The 20,515-nt window shown below is 40.9% G+C and overlaps 1 protein-coding gene across 1 annotated transcript in view; it reads left to right on the forward strand.

The window, feature by feature from the left end:
- The window catches only part of LOC140926166 (uncharacterized), a 135,584-nt gene that overhangs the window by 6,164 nt on the left and 108,905 nt on the right, over positions 1 to 20,515 (forward strand). Inside the window, exons 2-24 of the mRNA XM_073375952.1 lie at positions 3,327 to 3,536; positions 4,356 to 4,634; positions 5,334 to 5,633; positions 6,142 to 6,315; positions 6,882 to 7,055; positions 7,692 to 7,832; positions 8,689 to 9,035; positions 9,785 to 10,031; positions 10,752 to 10,967; positions 11,489 to 11,692; positions 12,718 to 12,933; positions 13,406 to 13,615; positions 14,103 to 14,312; positions 14,834 to 15,031; positions 15,516 to 15,868; positions 15,977 to 16,193; positions 16,608 to 16,930; positions 17,166 to 17,403; positions 17,873 to 18,207; positions 18,476 to 18,710; positions 19,123 to 19,457; positions 19,543 to 19,783; positions 19,896 to 20,227. Coding sequence (XP_073232053.1) covers positions 3,327 to 3,536; positions 4,356 to 4,634; positions 5,334 to 5,633; positions 6,142 to 6,315; positions 6,882 to 7,055; positions 7,692 to 7,832; positions 8,689 to 9,035; positions 9,785 to 10,031; positions 10,752 to 10,967; positions 11,489 to 11,692; positions 12,718 to 12,933; positions 13,406 to 13,615; positions 14,103 to 14,312; positions 14,834 to 15,031; positions 15,516 to 15,868; positions 15,977 to 16,193; positions 16,608 to 16,930; positions 17,166 to 17,403; positions 17,873 to 18,207; positions 18,476 to 18,710; positions 19,123 to 19,457; positions 19,543 to 19,783; positions 19,896 to 20,227 — 5,735 coding nt within the window. The remainder of the gene's footprint in view (positions 1 to 3,326; positions 3,537 to 4,355; positions 4,635 to 5,333; positions 5,634 to 6,141; positions 6,316 to 6,881; positions 7,056 to 7,691; positions 7,833 to 8,688; positions 9,036 to 9,784; positions 10,032 to 10,751; positions 10,968 to 11,488; positions 11,693 to 12,717; positions 12,934 to 13,405; positions 13,616 to 14,102; positions 14,313 to 14,833; positions 15,032 to 15,515; positions 15,869 to 15,976; positions 16,194 to 16,607; positions 16,931 to 17,165; positions 17,404 to 17,872; positions 18,208 to 18,475; positions 18,711 to 19,122; positions 19,458 to 19,542; positions 19,784 to 19,895; positions 20,228 to 20,515) is intronic.

A 20,515-nucleotide genomic window follows, 5' to 3' on the forward strand; every position in this document is an offset into this window, starting at 1 on the left:
CTATTCATGTCCAACTTGGCAAAACAACAGATCTTTATTAGAAATGTGTCAAATGTAAAACAATTAATTGGATCAATGGGAGCATAGTTAATTGAGTGTAATGGTTATGAAACCCGTCAGACTCCTTTGTTATATGTTTTTGTGGACCTGAAAGTGCACAACGCTCAAAAGAATTCCTATCATTTTGATTGTATTGACCAATAAAAACGTTGCATTAATTTATTCCGTAACAATTTGCCAACAGAAAACAAAGGATTGTGCACTTTCAGGGTGCTTCAAACATCAACTGCAGCACTGTTGTTTTTATCATTGATGTTTGCCGCTTTTCATAACCAGTGTCCTCTAATAACTATGATGGGAGACATGGACCGTACGTCTGTTTTTTTTCCTATTCACGTCCACCACGTCCACGTTAACAAATAAATATGACCGATAGATTGTGGCCTAGAAAGATATATTGTATTTTAATGGGAAAGCGTCGGCAAATGCCGATGTTCACCTCACCGAAAGTTGCTACCCGGTGTTATTCTATTTTAATCCTCTGCGTTAGTGGGTGGCGATTTCCATGCGAATTCGCGCATTTTAATAGCTCTGCAAAAAGATAGACTCCAACGATTGCATTGTTCATTTATGACACATTTTATGACACATTTTACAACGCAATAAGAGTTTTTTCCTTCCATTCTTGTTGGTTGGACCAGAAATTCATAACTCAACGCACTCAAGTAACGTGTTCTGTTCGTGGTATGGGTTTCCGGGGTGTTATAAATGTAATTCTTCGAAAACAAATTGGGATGTCCCGGAGCTTTTCTCTATTCCAGCCCCCTCCCCCCCCACCCAACAACTAGAAGATGTTCACGCGCCATTTGTTTTTTAAATTCTTCTTATTTGTTTTAATGACATTGATTGCATCGATTATTACCTTTTCCAAAAAAAAAAAAAAATTGGAAAAAAAAAATGTTACCCTCGACCCTCGACATGGTACCCTCGCCCTCGACATGGAACCCTCGACCCCTGACCCTCGACAAAAAGATAGACTCGGCATGTACGCTTGGTCTTTTCCGGGATTGTTATGTCATCTATTTAGACTATTTCCCGGAAAAACAGATAACGTAACGTAATTGTCGGAAAGACCGAGCATGTATGCCTGTTGAGATACATACAGAGAAATATGACTCCGAGATCCCGACTCGAGACGCGTCTAGTCATTTTGAAAACATTACTTAAGTTCAGACCTGATGTTTTTATCTTCCCGGTATTTGAAACAATCAATTCATTATTATAGCAAAACAAATTGCACAGGAACAGTGATAAAAAACCCCAGTCATGAATGATTCAGTCTTCTTCCTGTACTGGGAAAGTCACGTATGCATAGGACCAGGGTGAAAAGCACCAAGTATTTGTACAAAGGTTTTCCCTGCTAGCAGAGGTCTCTCACGACGAGGCAAAAATGAGAGACCTCTGCTAGCAGGGAAACAAAGGTTGTCCAATGTCTTGTTCCTAGCCTTGACATATCTCTTTGCGCGGTTGTCTAAAAAAATGCTAGCTATGGTCTAGCCTATCTGGGCTTGGGTTTAACCTGTCTTGCGACTAATCAGGTCGTTGCAGGTTGCGAAAAGTTGTCGCAGAAAGTAGAAAGCAGTTTTACTTTTTGCAAAAAATTTTTTATGTTTTACCAGTTCAAGTCAAACTTGTTTTGCAGAAAATGACGTAACTCCCGTGCATGGCGTGACTCCCGCGTAATGTTGTCCAGTCAGAAGTCAGTATTAACAACGCGCAACATCGCTTTTTAGCTCGTTTTGCAGCAATGTTTCGAAACAAGTTCCACTCTTTTGTTGCCTGTTTTACCGAAGCTTTAGTCTTTGTTAAAAAGTTTGCACAGGAACGAAAAAAAAAGGGGAAAACAGGGAAAGGGGAGAGGAGAGAAGGAAAACATCAAGTCACGCTCAGTTTGACATACTTGGTTTGATTCAGTCTCCACTGGTTGGTTAACACTTTAAGCCCCAATATCAACGAACAAATTCTCTACACTGATCTACATATATTTTCCTTAAAATTAGTTAAGAGAATTTGTTAAAAGAACAAAGCATATTCCCTATGATGAGAATTTCATGAATTCTTACAACCTTTTCTTTTGATTATGTAATGATATTGTTAGGAGAAAATTTATGTTGGTCAATGTTGATCACTATTGGGGCTTAAAGGTTTAACAATCAACACTGCCAAACCGCGCCGATAAGACGCTGGATTTGTGAGAGAACGGCGTTTTTCAGAATGCAAGCCTTGCTTTTTTTCCACTCCCCTCCCCCTCTTTCCCTGTTTCGGTCTCCTTCCCATTTTCTCGACGGACTCAGTCGAAAACGCTTGTTACGTAAGCTAACGTTCCCTACGGCGCCTTCCATTCGATTACAATTCCGGTTTGAAATTTGGGAAATTCTACGTGTTCAATGGAACGGTACATTCCGGTCGCACAGACCTGACCCTGGGGACCGCTCGTTTGATTCGCGCCACATTTTTTGCAAAGTTTCTTTTCTTCTTGCTTGCATAAAAAGTTTGACAATGAATAACACCATGTCATTAAACTAGGCCCCCTTTATAGGTGCGTTTCCTACGTATTATATTTTATATTATCATTTCATCGTCGAGTGGTGCAAAACGAAATGAAAATGTTGTAGAAAGATCGTTTTGATTAGGAATTCCATGTCACTATTTCTTGGAAACCAATGAAAAATAATTTCTTTAACTTAATGTATGTGAAAAATGATAGCTTGGCTTTATATTGTCCTCGAAAAATTTTGGCCGTCTGGGATCGTTACGTTGTATGGTTCTTTATGGGACACTCGGAGACCAGTTATCTGAAGTAGGGACAACCCCAGCAATAACGGCCCGGTAAAAGTCTTTCAAGTACAAAAGAACCTAAATCAAGCTCCTTGAAAAAACCCCTGATCTATTACCCAAGAACTCCATGGGTGCCTGGTCCTGTTTGTGTAGGTGAATTACAACTTTATGAAGCCCGACGATATCTCCTGATACGCGCTCAGCTAAATCGCACGTAAAATGCAGGGTAACTGAGCGGGTTAATTAAAACGTACTTTTAAAAATTAAACCTGCCCAGTTGGCTGTAGTGTCTACTGTGATCCTTCACTTCCTTTCCTTTGTTTTCTGTTTCTGTTTGTTCTGTCTTATAGCCTTCACGTGACCTTTTGGCGTACAAGTGAACTTGTAAGCAAATCACACAAAACTTATATTCTTGATAACGGGAATATTTTAAAATGTTTAGCCAAATAACTTAATACAATAAAGTTTTTTAAACCATTGCTCTATAGGACTCTATTATGAACCTCCTAAAGCTTTTGGAGGCGGCGGTGTCGGTAGTATAGGCATGGGCGGTCAGTCTTGTATTTGGTGGCGGAGACTGGAATGTCCAGGAAAAGGTGCAAGATGCAACTCTGACACAATCTGTCCTGGACAAAGCATATGCTGCCTGCATTCTTGTGACATTGCCTACTGTACAACACCTCCACCCAGACACAAAGGTAATTGTAAAATGGTCCAGTGTACTATTCTTTGCTTTGTTATTCACGACACTGAGATGAGGTAATACGAGCTCAGTTCCGCCTTAGACAAACCCAAACCAGGCTCAGTAGATTATGAAAATGTATACCCAGCTTTCTCTTTGGGAGGTTGGCCGTTGTGCCAAACACTCAATGTCACGGTCTTGAGTAGATTGTAAAAGGACAGTGATTCACGGTTCAACGTTAGGCTACGCTAATTTGAGCCTCTTTGTGGGTACCTGTAAACGTCACTTTCGTCGCGCGCTTTTTATCAAATCGTTGGTTTTTTAACGTAATCGCCAATTGCGTGCCCGAGCAACCACGACGTTGAGGAAGGAGACGAGAAAATAAGAAATTCAACAGGTTTATTAAACAAACAACAAGAACAAGAACAAGAACCACAACAAAAATGCTGAAGGTGCAGCACACTTTTTGAGAGATTCCTTTTCTATCATCGCGCCACTAAGGTTGTCAAATCGGAATTGCAGTGGGCGAATCGTCGCTATAATCTATAAGGAAAATCTTCGTTTCGTCAATATCGATCTCCACGACCGCGATTTTGTCGGAAATACCCATAGAGAGGCTCTAATTTTAATACAGCTCGTGACTAACAGATGTTGAACACTGTATTCAGTGTATTTTTTTAACGCTTTCCATTCAACTAGCAATGGAAACGTCTCCCGATAGTTGCAATTTCAAACCCTTGGCGTAGTACTCCCTAAAGGCCTTGCTTTCTTAAAGGCTGCAATATAAGCCGCCTTCTCTATGCCTAATTTATTTCTTTACTTTGTTTGTCCGCAGACCCTTGCCAAAGTGCAAAATGTGCTCATGGAGAGGTTTGTGTTGTTGATGGCAACAGGGCCAGATGCTTATGCCCTCCACGGTGCGTCGATAAAAGTGTCAAACGTGTATGCGGAACTGATGGTATAACTTATAAGAATCTTTGCGAGTTGATGAGAACAGCTTGCATTATTGGGGATACAAAACTGACCAAGAAACAAGATGGCCGATGTGGCTCTAAGCCTCCCACGCAATCTCCTCAATCAACTCCTTCAGCGTCTCAACCCCCTCCCACCACAGGTAATCTTTGACTGTCATTTTTGGTCGCACGTGAGACTGTGTCGATGTTGTGTAGAGCTGCATTATGGGTCTGTTTTGGGGACGCTACAGCTGTGCGAGGATGCGCTTGAAACTGGGTCAAAATTCGTTGAAGAAAACAGCCCCATGTAGTACAAAATGACGCAATGCCGACCCGGTCCCTTGTACACATTTAATATGGTCAATTACTCCGTCTCCCCTTATTGTGGATTGCGCAAATATATTGAAGATATTTCTTTTATGATTTATTTTTATGGCCCTGGTACGTAGAATTGTATGCCGTATTGCTATAGCAGCTAAAGGTTGACCAAAAAATCTTTACGAAAAGGCCTTTAAGAACCAGGCCGGACTAGTGAAGTGCTCCCAAATGCTTAGTAAGAACGTGTACCCCGGCATTTGTTCTCCGTAGCCTGGGTGTCAGACGTCGAAAGAGTAGGGCACTCCTACCCCTCCCCTTTTTGAGCTTGCCAAGTAGGCTAACTCAGCGGTAAATTGAACATGGCCCCATCGCCCAGAGGTCTCGTACTCAACTAATTAAGCAAACTTGTCGGCAGTTAGCCGATAGAACAGTATCAAACAAATACTCTGCTATGTCGCCCCTTTTGTCCTTCAAATCGCAGTAACATCACAACCGATTTTCAAAACTATTGTCGCTTAAGATAGTGTAAACGAAACTTTCAGTTTCAGTTCCTCCACCGCAGTCGACGTTGAAGGTGAGCCCACAACACCGAGCCAATCAGGAACTCATCGAAGGAAAAAGCGGCTCAATTTCATGTCAATTTGATGGAAATGTGCTGTTTTATCTTTGGACGCTGCCTAATGCAAATCCACTACCATCCCGTATGCGCGAAGCCGGAAACGTCCTACAGATTGACCGTGTATCCATAGAGGATAGTGGAGTATACTCGTGTATGGCAACAGGTGGAACTGGTGGCAGCGAAGTCGTTCGAGCCCAAGTTACTGTAACCGTCAAACCACAACGTGAGTAATGCACTAGTAACTAGAGTACATCAATCTCGATCCGACACCTCTAGTTTAAGCTAAGTAATGCAAACGGTTAAAGCAATCTAAGTGTTCACTCTTAATATCGGCAGGTTCGTCCTTTCCTAACCACGAGTACTCTTCCTAGGATCAGTTGACAGGACTCGATGAATGAGCTTTAAAACGGCGACGCCTGCGTTATGTAATAGTTTGGTTCTATTTGAAACTCATTTTCGTACATTATACCTACCTTAAAAGGACAGAAGAAAAATAGCACCTAGGGTAGATTCGAACTGCAAAGAAACAGCCATCATAGATCGTGATATTTAAAGGTAAAGGAACAAAAGGTAGAATTAGAACCAAGGGTAAAATAAACCACAACAAGGACAGGAAACATTCGCATTAAAAAATTTTGAAGTTCACAGGGTTACTTAATTTAAATTCTGCCCGTTGGAACCCTGGTGGATCGTTTGAGCGTAAACCCACATTTCCACATATGCCATTCCAGGGACAAACCTTTGTGATGAGCCCCTGTCAGCCGGAAATTGTACAAATTACAAGGTTCGGTGGTATTTCAACAAGAACAACGGAGAGTGTGTTCCATTTTTGTACACTGGATGTGAAGGAAATTCAAACAACTTTTTCAGTAAGGACAAATGTGAATCAATGTGCAAGAGACAAGGTAAGATTTGTGTGACAGTATACCTCCAACTTATCCTTATCTCCAATAAAGCGTTTTCACTCACGTGGCCGGCAAATTTATGCTAATCTATGGAAATTTATCGGAACAAACGAATTGTTTAGAAAAGAGTTCAACTCCTACAGGATTGGTTTGGAACACCAACATGGCCGCTGTTTGTTTTTTTGGAACATCAATATAGCCACCGTGACGTCATTTCCATTCCCCAGATTGTCCATCTAAAAAACTTTCTGAAAAGAAAAACGCGCAGTATATTTAAATTTGAATGTACACTTCTTCCTCTTTTTTCTACACGACAGCATTTTCTATCAGTAAAAAAGGTTACTCTCAAAAAATGGGTCAATATGATGTTTAAGTACTTGAGGATATACAGTAATAAGTGAGAACGCATGGGCTGAGACCTATAAGGCTGAAAGAAAGTGTTTAAAATGCTGAAAGTGTGCTGCACTTTTAAAATTGTATTTTTTGACGTTTTCAATGCGGTTGCCGTCGTCTTTTCCGTAAGTATATCTCAATATGTATGAATATGTCTGTTTTTATTCTGATAGATGTTCCAGACAACAGGGTGTGTCCTGCTACAAAGTCCTCATCCACATGTGCACATCACAGCTCTAGTTCCGGTTGTTCGTCAAATGATGATTGTGTGGACGGAAAAAAGTGCTGCACAGTGGAGTGCTGTTCCGGAAGCTGTAGGAAAGAGTGCATCAAACCTGTTTTACCCGGTGAGATTTTCACACAAGTTGCAGTTTCCCGAGGTGTTGCAAACAGAACATTACGGAGGGTAGTCACTGGTGTTTTCGTTAAGACTTTTTTCCGCTCAGTCCCACACATTCATTTTGCACACATGTTTTGACTCTTTTCGTATTAACTACCGTATTTCTGTGACACGACGGTGAATGGCTGCGGCCGCACTTAGCAAGCACAATGCCCAGCCTACAATGATCTACAATGGTTTTCCCAACATCAAGGAGCACCGCGTTTTCTTTAAACTGGCCTATGACTCAGGGCAAATCGAAGGGGACTAACATCAAATTGTTGTTGCTCGTAATATCGGCAGTCGGAACTGTTCATAAATAGGATGGCTTAATTGAGTGCAATTTCACAATTGGTTTCGGTCCCATTAAATCCTTATACCCATTTTTGTCGGAACCTTTTAGAGCAGCTACCCACATTGTGATCAGTTTAATATTGACAGAGCAAATTAGTTAGGAACACAACCCTGTGCCCTGTTACAATAGACGCCCCTAGCTTTTCAGCCGAGTTGATATATAATTAGCGAGTACAAGTAAAGCTAGCCCAGGCAGAATATAACCTTGGAATAATGATGTTTAATTTTGCATGTGCCCTCTTCATATCAGACAAAATGGGTGTTTGTCCCGCTCCAGTTGAAGATAGATCAGACTGCAGTACAGAATGCTCCGTGGACCATGATTGTGATGGAGAGTTAAAGTGTTGCCAGCAGCCATGTGGACGAATATGTGTGGAACCAGATATGAAAGGTAAGTCAGTTAATTTTTGCATCTCTAATAAAAAAGACTGAAAAAGGCGACCTAGAAAAAAAGAATAAAACATCTGTTCTGGCTATGCGGGCGGGCGATTGAAAGTTACGTCAAGAGAAGTAGAAGAAGTAGAAGCTATGGAAGAAGTCAATAACTAGTTACTACTATGTTGCCTTACCTGAACTTACTTAAAGTCTGCTTACAAGTTACCTTCTTGCTCAAGTACCCAGCAGTTTGTCTGTCAGGCCATATGATTGCTATTAATTTTGTCGAGAGAAAATGCAGTAATTTGGAGAGGAATAGTCAATTTCTTCTTCTTCAGATTCACTCCGGAATCTTTGATGACAAGGTCACAAGGTCTTCAAAAAGAGAAAACGTCTGACCATTGCATGGAGGAAATCAAATTCCTCATGCACTACATCAGGTTTCAAAATGTCTGTAGAGAAACTGTCTCCAACTTTAGGCTTTGTTCACTCACTATACCTGATAGCTTTTGCGCCGGTACGACAACCGGATACTGGACTGGGCTTCTGTTCACACAAATGAACGATGATTTAGGCGCGATTTCTGTAACGCGGCAAAGCTGCGTCGTGTTGATCTCTTAAGTGGAGGGTGACATATCGGACAGGTGTTCATACTATAGAGGATTGCTTTTCGTGTTGGCACGAAAAACTATTCGGTATAGTGTAAGCATGGGCTCACTGAAACACACTTTAGTCAAGTCTTTTGGTAACATTTACCTGATTGGCGCACTCAAGTAAAAACGTCATTGAAATATTTCCAATGTTCCATTGTAAGCATCTCATTCATCTCTCTTTTCAGCATAATTTTATTTTTATATCTTTTCCATTCGCAGGAGAAGCATGCAAAGCTGTGGTAGATGTAGCATTTTTGCTTGATTCATCGGGGAGCATCAGTCGGAGAAACTGGAAGTTGTTGCTTGACTTTCTCAGGGATTCAATTGAAGCATTCGACGTCACAGCCAGTGGATCTCACGTCGCCTCCATTTCATATTCATCTCGTGCAGTGGTGAATTTCAGATTCAACACTTTAACAGGAGACAAACTTACTTCAGCAGAACTTATTAAGGAGGTGGACAAAATAAAACACCAAAGGGGATACACATACATCGACAGAGCACTATTGCTTGCAGACAGGGAAATATTTACCGAAAGGGGTGGAATGAGGCAGGCAGTACGCAAGGTATTGTCGAGTTATGATTATTGAGACCCAGTGCTTGATATAACTCTGGGCTGTTTTCTTAGAACCGTCATTACTCGAGTACTCCAAGTTTGGCGAGAAGAGTTTGGCCGTGTCTTATCAATTAAAAGAAAGATATAGCACGTGGAAGAGCATTGGACAGTTTTTTGCCCTTAACTCAAGCCCTTTATTGAATGCTAGGCTTCCGTTGACTTTTTAAATCAAACATCCCTGCTTTTCTTATACACCCTATTCCAAATTGGTGGCAAATTTAGTTATACCTTTATGTTCGTGATAATTTGCACTTAACGCCTCTTTTCAAGGTAAAAGTTCTTTTGAGTTCTGCAGATGTAATCGAGGGAAAAATACGCTAATCACCGTAATTAGGAAAGAAAAGTAAGATTATTGAAATTATTTTGCAACAAGGTTTATTGAGTTTTATGAAATGAAACTTCCAGCTACATCTGTAAATAGGGCCTTTCACTTGGCGAGAGTGTTTGTCTCTGAGGTGCTAGCGTCATTTAGAAAAGGCGGTCGGCGTTATAAAGAAAAGTCATCTCAAGTGGCCAACCGAGTCTAGCTTAGAGAAAAAAGCTTCCTTAGTATATGATATGGCCATCATACATCGGCCTATTTTTCATGTTGTATGGTCAATCCAATAGACACAAGCCATTTGACCCACGTTGATGAATGCAAGTTAGAATCATAAATCACACCACAAACATGCTTTTGTCTTACCTATTCCACTTTAGGTTACTTTTTTAATCACCGATGGCGTGCAAACGAAGAGTGGTAAGAAAGGACCCTACATTCCTCTGGTGAATGCGTCTCAGCCTCTGAAGGATAAAGGCGTAGATGTTTGGGCAATCGGAATTGGGAAACGCGTGAACGTCTCAGAGCTTCAAGTTGTAGCATCTGATCCTAAGAAAATTATTTTATTGTCATCGTTCAAGGAAATGAAATCCATTATAGAAGAGTTAAAGAGAAAAGCTTGTAAAGGTACAGTGAAAGTTTACAGTAGGTGTTATTAACGTTTCCTAACATTGACGTGCTAGCTTGTTCAATATCAACAAATGGAGCTAATGGCTCTTGAAAAGTCATTTCTGCTCCTCTTTACCGCAAGTTTCATGGCTCCGATACTGCTGTTTTGACCTTGACGAACACTGGAGAAAAGAGCTGGACAATAATTTATCAGGATAATTGGGCTGGTTTTCTATGGATTTGTCAAAAGCTTCGCTATGCTACCACAATTACTTTATTTAAAGATTACCTATCTGGTCGTCAAGAACCCGTGAAACTCGGGGTCACGTTCTCCTCTTGACAATCGATCGCCAATGGAATTTCCCAGGGGTCAATACTAGGACCGCTTTTTTTAAAAAAATTTCTTGTATTATCCTCATTGCGCTATTAAGGGCAACACCCTGTCAAGCTAGTTTGCTGATGACACGCAATGGTAGTTGAAGAGAACATTCACCCACATCTTGGTAGGATATTGGAACGTGTAGGAAGAAATGAGGCTAAATCAAGAGAAGTACAAGGAAGTGGTGCTAGAAACGTGTGTTTAAACTTTGCGACAGTATTATTGCGAAATGAAAAGAAATTGTTAATTCACGCTAATAAACTGTTTTGTTTTGTTATGTTATTTTAAGCCGTAGTGTAACATCTTTCGATACGTCGATGATTCAGCTACTTGCTGACAACCATTTTTTTGTACAACAGAGGAAAAGGAAACCACCAAATGCCAGAAAGAATACTTAGCAGCTACGAAGAATCCTGTTCCTGGGCGTTTTGTTCCCAGATGCGACCTGGATGGTAGTTACGCTGATGTTCAATGCAGTGGATCTGTTTGTTATTGTGTGGACAAGGAGACGGGAGGAGAGGTCACTGGCACAAGGACATCCATTGAAACTGGCCGTCCAGTCTGCAAAGAACCATGTAAGCGTCTCATCTTTTCGCCCATGGCACATTCAGACGTTTTAACTCTCTCTGTGAATACCAGTGCTATATTGTTATGGCGATGGCGTAGTCAATAAGGAGCCACAATACCAGTCGAGTGTTTTCTGAGGCCTTTTAGTAGTTAGTGGTTCAAGCTATTGTCGGCGAAGGAAATGCTAAGGGACCTAACTGAGCTCGGTCTCCATATAATCGCCACGATCATATGGAAACCAACCTTAAATAACATGCCATCGAGGCTACTAATTCCTCGTATTTCGTCCCTTGAAGAATTTTAGAACTACCTTAATTAATCTTTTTAAAAAATTATTTTTATTATATATTTTTTTACCTGTAATGTTTACTTTCATATTTTGTAAGTGGTTGGGGTGTTGCCTTATCGGCTTTTACCAACCTTATCGTGATGATGATGAAAATGCTTAGCGTTCAGGAAAGAAAAGTACTTTTGATTGCCGCACGAGGTATTTGCTAATTTGGTATGTTTATTTTCTCTTTATCGGCAGATAAACTAACACCATGTCAAGAGGCATACAAAGAAGCAGTTCAAAACCCAAAGGTTGGGGCGTACATTCCAAGATGCAAAGATGATGGCTCCTTTGAAAGTATTCAGTGTGAAGGAGGGAGCGGGCATTGCTGGTGTGTGGACCAGAATGGAAATGAAATACAAGGAACAAGAACAACGAAGAATCTCAAATGTCCTGATCCAGGTTTGATTATAAATTGCTTCATGTAAAACGGATTTCTGTGCGTTTTTTGGTTGGATCGACTCTCCGGGAGTCTTTATATGCCCGAATACGTACTATAAGGTGATGATTGTGGAGTTCATAGTTTTTACATAGCTGTGATGTGAGGACTTGCAGTCAATCACTTTGTGCATTTGACATCAATAGTTAAGAGAACATTTACAGCAGAGCTCTCGCGCTCGCGCGCGCCAGCGGAGCACCATGGGTAAGTAAATCTACCCATCCCAGAAAATTTTGTAATCACGTGACCGTACACCGACCGCCGATCACCGACCGTCCGTCCGCACGACAGGCATACCAATGTAAAACAACTCAATCAACAGGTATGGCAGCCCGAATGCAACTCGAGACTATTTTGGCGGGAAATCGCCTAGCCACCTGCGCCTTGTATAGCGGAAATTGTTTCTGTATCTGTGTTGTCTAAGGTATTAAGCTTTGATTAATTGTCATGACCACAAATTTGGAAAACAGAGCAGGAGAAAGACGGAGAAAAAGGGAAAGTAGGCGGCAGGCCGGCGAAGCTCAACGAGAAAAAGGGCGACAGAGATCTAGAGCGAGAGATAAAAAAACAAAGGAGACATTTTTTTGTTGGAAAGACAACATCAAAATTTTGTAGCGGCAATGACAGAATGAGAAATGCCAGCGGCACCAATGCAAGGTGAAAATAAGCGGCAGTGAAAAAAAAAGTGAACGACAGCACGTATGACATCTCCCCCAAACAACGTGTAAACGTCTAAGAAGTTTCTGAAAGTTTCACGTTGTAGTCGTGCAAAACAACGGCAAAGAAATGTACAAAAAAAGTGTGCTGCACGTGCAAAGTTGCTTTTTTGCTAATTGGACCTATTGTTGTTTTTCACCGTTCTCCTGCGTTGCCTTCGCTGCTTAGCATAACACGATTTTATATTTCGTTTGAACAAACTTTTAATATTATTGAGAGCTTCGCTTTTAGCCCTGGCTAAATCTATATATTATCTTATATTTTTCCACAGCCACTCAACCTAACTACACTGACTGCCAAAGACGTTATATTGAACGTTCTAAGAATTCAGTATCTGGACAATACATCCCCTGGTGCCGTCCTGACGGTAGCTACTACTGGCGACAGTGCTATGATTCTTACTGCTTTTGTGTTGACACAAGTGGAAGAGAGATCACTAAAACTCGCGTCCATAGCAGTAACGGGGTGCCAAAATGCTCAGAGACTGGTAAGGGATGTATGGTATACAATATCTGTATATTCTAAACCTACGTATACCTCCTTAACTAGACAATTTACCTTGGTGTGGGTGTAGAAGGACCATGCTTAATTGCAGTTTCGTAACCCTATTGTAGTACAGATCCTAAGGCTGCTGCGATCTTCCTCACATTCGACACCAATTATCTCCGTTCACTAGTCCGTTTGGTTGAAAATATTCCTGTGATATACATGACATCTCTACCTCCTGTTTCACAAGAGAAGCCACACCCTCAAAGCTTGGGGAGAAAGTAGTCGGGGATATAAAGTTAAATGAATCCACAACAATCCTTTCGCCTTACAGAAACTGTGCCAGAATTGGATGGACTTGATAGATTTTCTTTTATTCCTAACACCCGCTCGTGTGCGCTGGATACATTTGGGTGACTGAAAGGTAGAATTATGTATGTCATAGATGAAAAATTTAAATGTGTTTTTCACAGGTGGAGTTCTAACTCCCTGTCAAATCAGTGCTCTTCAAGAAAGAGTCCTTCCTTCGTCTAGTTCTATTACCTTTTCATATCGCTGTAAAAAGGATGGCAGCTACGAAGAGGTACAATGTCAGAAATACGGTGTCTGTTGGTGCGTTGATGAGGATGGCGATGAAATTCCTGGTACACGAAGCAGCAGTGTAATAAGATGCCCACGGAAAGGTAACTCTTCATAAGCTTTTAGGCTTACTAGGTTTCTTCGACCTCAAAAACATGGAATTGTAAAGTGTTTTGCTGTTTGTTTTTTTGGGTGAAAGTGTTCGATTATTGCTAGTTCTTAATCGAATCCACTGTCGAATACTAGATGGTGGATACAAAAAATATCTTTAGGTCAGTGGCCTTAAACTAGGGCCCGGTTTTCAAAACTTAGATAGCACTATCCACTGGATAAATCTCTACCCAATGAATAAACCAACTGTTTACTCTAATACTTATCCACTGTACTGATGGGATAGATGGCGCTATCCAGCGTTTGAACAACCAGAACCAGTACAAGAAAGTGCCGCGTCGATTCATTGTGTCGATTTTCCTCAAGCTGAACAAGCATGTGTATTAAAACATATCCTGCATGTTAATGCGTGAGCATCAATTTATAACATGTACTAAATTGTTTCCGTCATAAAAACCCTCGATTGCTGTTGTTGCATAGGAACTGTGGTGACAACCTGCCGAAGAACTTATCAGGATGCACTGAGGAGAGATTCTATGAATCGATTTGTCCCTTGGTGCCGAGCAGATGGCTCGTATAGCCCTGTACAATGTTTCAGTTCATACTGCTATTGTGTCAACACGAATGGACAGGAGATCAGTAATACAAGGACCTACATAGAGACTGGCAAACCCAAATGTACACACACAAGTAAGTCGTTTTTAACTTTTTATTTTAGTGTCAATTTGTACATTTCAAAAGTAGGTTGAGTTTGATCGTCCGGGTGAACGTAGTCCTGAATAGGACTGTTGTTGTTGACAGTGACTGACGTCTCAACAACCTAAGCGGCAGTCATCTTCAGAGTCAAAGTGAGTTGTATCACGTCAGTTGATGGTATTATACTCTGGTTATAGGTCTGATTGGTCAATTACGTTGCGATGTTATTGGTCGTCTGTCAGTTAAGCTGTGATGTTATTGGTTATGAAGACTCGTAATCAGTAACTGGTACGTTTCGATCCGTCTATTGTCACAGTTAAAGAGTCGTCTATTGTTATTCGAATTGTCAGTTCTCCAGTCTTTCTCTCGTAGTTAGTTTTTCTGAGTTGTGGTCCGCTGACATGTTTCATGCAAATTCTTCACAAACGATTTTGTTTGTTTGCCCCTCTTTTGGCCGCGTCGACACTGACAATCATTTTTAAATGGGCGCAATGATTTAGATTATTAAATTTTAGGTGGACATCGTAAACCCTGCCAAGAAAAGTACTGGAAATCAGTTAGAAGTGGTCAACCTTCAGCTTACTTACCGAGATGTCGCCGTGATGGGGATTATGAACCAATGCAGTGTAACAGACAAGACTGTTGGTGTGTTGAACCACAAGGAGCCGAGATTAATGGCACAAGAACCAGGGGACCTGCTGTCTGTCCACCTCGTGAGTAAAAGTGCTTTAGACCTTTAGTCATTAAGTTATACCCTTTTACTCTTCTATTGTTCTTCGCTTGTGTTATGGTTGGTGGAAACTTGCTTACATGGAAAAAATTTATACCACATTCACGGTCGAGTGTTTCAAGTGCGACCATTTTGACCTTAGCCCCATTTGATATCAAAAATGCCCGTTTTAAGAGGTGAAACTAGTTTACCGTCAACCTTTTTGTCAATTTAAAGCCTTCATACTAGCTAGCTGATGTTTTCAGCTCTGGGTTAATTCTTTTTGTAATAGTCAGCTGGCGTCTAACTATACGACTTTTTTTCAAAATCATATACCTTGCTTAAAAGTCGCTATCGCAGGTCATTGTTTGTAAGTGCTTCATTGACCGTCACTTCTCTTCCTCGAACAAGTCTTAAAACGTATTTTTAGATTAATTTTTTCTAGTACTAACTTTGACGATTTATTTTGATGGTCTTTGTTTCCGTAGCGCACAGAAGACCTCTTGACTTTGGTTTCTTAGTTGACTCTGCACCTGACATTAGCGACCAGGAATGGCAGCAGATCCTGTCGTATATGCACAATGTTATCGACCGTTTACAAGAAATTTCATCGGCCCCTTATGGAACAAGAGTCGGGATTGTCAGTTATGCTTCTGTTCCTTACTTGCATTTTGACTTCAACTTCCTTTGGGGTCCAAACATCAACAAAGACCGATTAAGGGGACTGGTGAATTCCATTCCCCGCCAACATGGTAGTGAACGAAGAATTGACAGCGCTGTCGACTTTGCTAGGACCCATCTCTTTAGCTCTAAGGGAGGAGTACGACCAGGATCTCAGAGGGTATGTTATTCAAGTCAGCCTTTGGTGATTCAGGCCATTTTTCTAAGTTGTAATTTTTTGGTTCTGGATAGAGCTCTGAGGATGACCAATGCATTCTTTCAATCTTAGATCCTGTTGCTCATAATGGCTGGACCTCAGGCATCCGGCCCTAGTCATGTGAACATTGCACCTGCAGCAAGACGACTTCAGAAGGAAGGTGTTGATATGTATTCAATAGGGGTTGGGCAGCGCTATAAACAAGACGAGGTGTTGGCTACCGCCTCATATGTGGACAATGTTCGCCCGTATGGCTTCAGTGAGCTTCCTAGGCGTCACTTCGATCCCGGTAATCGTCATTAAACATGCTTAAAGGGTATTGATTTTTCTCCGAAGAGTTACTTTTTCCATATACAACTTCATGAACCAGACAGGATAATTATCCTATTTATTAAGGACAAAATAAGGAGGCAGAATAACACCATCTTAATCTTGAATCCACGGTTACGACAATTTGCTTTAAGTCATCCGTTATTAGATTTTAGAGAAAGGAATCAGGAGACGCAAAGAAACTCTCACTCAAGGGGAATAATGTGGTCACCTTTGGGTGACAAACTAGTTATCTTTGCTAATTCTTGTCTTTGATCAAGTCCCATGAGTCTATTAAAAACAAGGTCTAAAATAAAAGACTTCTGGTAATTTTACTATAGTTTCGTCGAAAAAAATCCAGTATTTAGGATGATTCTCTTTTGTTTCTATGCAGACTATCAAGTGGACCTGGGCTTCATCGTTGATGCGTCCGCTTCAGCTTCTAGCGACTGGAATAGCATTATAGGATATGCCAAGGCAGTAGCAAGGTCCTTTGACATCTCGCCTGACAAAACGCATGTTGGGACGATTGTCTTCAGTAATAGTGCCAGGATTGCCTTCCCTTTTGATGCTGATTACACGAACGCTGGTGTAGAAAAACTAATTGACAGCTTGGAGCAAGGAGATAAAGAAGAAGTGAGAGTTGATCGTGCGTTACAAATGGCAAACGAAGAGTTGTTTAACTCTCGAAATGGTGTAAGAGCTGGAGCTAGACAGGTATGTTAATATATAACTGAAAAAATATATATGGTAAAGTGTGCTTCGTTTATTGCGTTGCGTAGTGATATTTGATTCTCGGGTTGCGCAGATTTGATAGGATCCTAATCGAGACTATTTCTACCTTTATAGGACGAATTTTGTAGTTAAATTCAAGGTTTTAGTTTCTTCCTCTAAACCGAGGCATATTCCTTTGAAAGATTTTAATGATGGTGAAAACAAACTCTCTTCACAGATTGTTATTGTGTTGTCCGCTGGTTTATGGAATGCTTACTATCGTCAAGCCTGGAGATCAGCAGCTGCGCAGCTGAGGGGCCGTGGGGTCGACCTCTATGTTGCAGGCATTTTACCCCAGGATGCAGTGTCATTTTTCCGAGATTTACCGTGGACATCCTCTAAGGTGTTCGAAGCTTCCGCAGGTCTTGAAATGAACAGTTTTATGCCTGAAATGATGAGACAGATTGTATTTGGAGGTTGGTGGATGCGAAATTGTCAACAAAGATCTTTAAGAAGTAGAGTGTATCTACCATAGTGATACATGTTATTCACTGCGTTTTTAATTTGCGCATTGAAGCAAAATTTTGTGCGACACACGAGTCGTTACTAAACATGCTATTTCTCTGCTTTCTCCTGATTTGTTGAAGCATGTTAGACGAACTACATCGGAAAAAGCCATGTATGACGGATACATTCTTCCTAAAATTTCCTTAACTTCAATTACTACTGGGATGTTTGTACTGTCGAGAAACCCTTTTCGCATTTTAGATGCGCATGATAAAGTAACTAACAAGTAACCAAAATATATACAGAATTTAATGTTATGAAGGCAGCAGCTTTAACAAATACTTTGAATACCGATTGGGATCTTAATAAGAAGTCGTTTTAATTTTGCCTATGGTGGTTGTTTTTAAGACTTATGTATTTTCTCTCTTTCTTTTCTAGTGAATCCACAAGAACTGGACCTTGGATTTCTAGTAGACTCGTCTGACACTGTGAACTGGTCACAAATGCAGCGTTTTGTCACATCAATGTTAACCTCGTTTGACATCTCACAAGACAGGACCCACGTTGGGTTTGTTTCGTTTGGCAGTGATGTTTCGGTGTCGTTTGCATTCAATACCCTCCAAGGAGCCTCATACACTCGTGACGCTGTCGGACAACTCATAAACAGAATTCCTCAAGCCGGAGGGAGCGGAAGAAGAGTCGACTTGGCATTTGACAAGGCTTTTAAGAATTTATTCAGTGATGCTGGTGGAATGAGGAGAACTGCTAGAAAGGTATCATAATAGGCCGAATTAATTTTACCCTTTAGATGAAAATATGCAGGGGAACTGAAACCGTGTGTGTCCTGCTTTGAACTAGTTACAATAGTATTTATTTTTTTTGCTTCCCTTCGATTATCAGTGGCGTGGTAGTGTCAATATTTGTATCCCGATGAGGCATTTAGGACATTATTTTAGTGTGTGATGGTGTGGATGTTGGAAGCAAGCTCAATGCACGAGTTTTTGCCCAGTTGATTTTTCAAGTGTTATGTGTCAATTGCAGGTGTTAGTTCTGATAACAGGAGGTGAATGGGATCCTCAGTATGAATCTCGGTGGAATTCCTATGCGAATAAATTGAAGAATCTCCCAGTTGATATGTATTCTTTCTCCATTGGCCTGAAACCATCACAGGATCAGCTCCAAGATGTTATTCCATACAACAAAAATATCTTTAGAGTAGTTTCATTTGACAAAGCTGATGCAGAAAGACCCAAACTGGTAAAGGCTATTAAAGAAGGTATGAAAAGCTGAAAGTCACATATATAGACAAAGTGTAATGTAGCCGCAGTCAACTGGAACCTCCTTTCCGTAGTACTGAACGCTTCCGATTGAAACTGTGGAATCGATTTAAACACCAAAAACGGCGTTCCATCGGAACTCTTAAGAATATGCAGTTCATACGTTGAACACAGCAGAGAATCCTTCCTCTGGGACGTCTGTCCAACGAATATGGGCTATATGTTAGTAGAAAAAGTCTGCTAATAATTAATCAAGAGACATCATCACTCCATGCATAGTTAAATCCATTTTGCCATTCGGTTACAATGATCCAGGACGGTGGGTAAAGGATGAATTTATTTATTTAAAGGGCTTGTTTAAAGCTAGCAAGATTTAATTGCTTAAGTCTTCTACTTCATGTTCTTTTACAGGGTTCGGTAAACGGCCTGTAGACATTGCATTCTTAGCTGATTCATCTGACGCAGCCGACTGGGACAAGACTTTGAGCTTCGTGAAGAATGTCATTGACTCCTTGGACATCTCTGAGAAGGAGGGACATGTAGGGTTTATGTCATACGCTGCTAAAGCTTCTTTGGGATTCGATTTCAACACTCATGGTGGAAATGGATATAGCAAGGCTGGTGCAGGACAGTTGATTGATACAATTACACAGCTGGGAGGAGACGAGAGGAACGTGAACCAAGGCTTGGATATGGCAGGATACATGTTTAGCACAAGGGCTGGATCGAGAGATGGAGCAAGAAAGGTATGCTCATAAGCGCTTGCCTATACTTCTTTTATCAATAGTCCTTGGTATATTCACTGTTACTCATCATTCTGTTATTTTCTAGATCCTTGTTGTTATAACTGGCGATCAATGGAAGGAGGATGAGGACTCCAAATCGTATAGAGGAAGAGTGTTGATGTCACTCGTCGACAGAGGTGTCGAAATTTTCTCCATTGGCGTAGGACCTCGTACGTCCGCCAATCAAATGGACCAAGTTGCTTCTGGGAGACGATATTGGTTCCTTTCTCCCTCATACGATAATCTGGACAATCTCAGTCCCAAGCTGACACAGTCTATCCAAGGAGGTAACTTAAAATTTGACCTTTTCTAGCAACTACGAACAATGTAACCAACTTAGCGTACTCTGTTATGTGTTTTTGTTAAAATGTACTTCACGTGAATGTTTTTCTCTCTCAGACTATGATCCTCCCGTGGACCTTGCCTTACTAGTAGACTCATCTTCCGCTGTCAACTGGAGCAAAATGCGGGACTTGCTTAAGGGTTATATTTCAACATGGAACATTTCATACACAAATAATCATGTTGCTATTGTATCATTCGCATCATCCAGTAATATCGACCGGCCATTCCCTTCGTCTAACAGTCCAGAATACACCAAAGAGCTTATTTGGCAGGAGATTGACGACTTGAAACCACAAGGGGGAGATGAGCGGAGAATTGATTATGGTCTAGAAAATGTTACCGAGTTGTTTGGTTCTGAATATGGCGCCAGGAGAGATGCCCGCCAGGTAAAAGCTACTGTAACAAACGCGAAGGCAAACAAAATCGCTATTTATGTAGGATCAGCTACATTTTCCCTTTCTTAGCGTACATTGCTCATATTTTCACAACTCGTCAACAATATCGGTGAAAATGAACGACGATGATGATAATAATAATAATAATAATAATAATAATAATAATAATAATAATGACAATGACAATGGCAATGACAATGACGATGACGATGACGATGACGATGACGATGATGATGATGATGATGATGATGATGATAATAAATTGAACACAACAAGCCT

The sequence above is a fragment of the Porites lutea genome, chromosome 2 (assembly GCF_958299795.1).
Source record: "Porites lutea chromosome 2, jaPorLute2.1, whole genome shotgun sequence".
NCBI lineage: Eukaryota > Metazoa > Cnidaria > Anthozoa > Scleractinia > Poritidae > Porites > Porites lutea.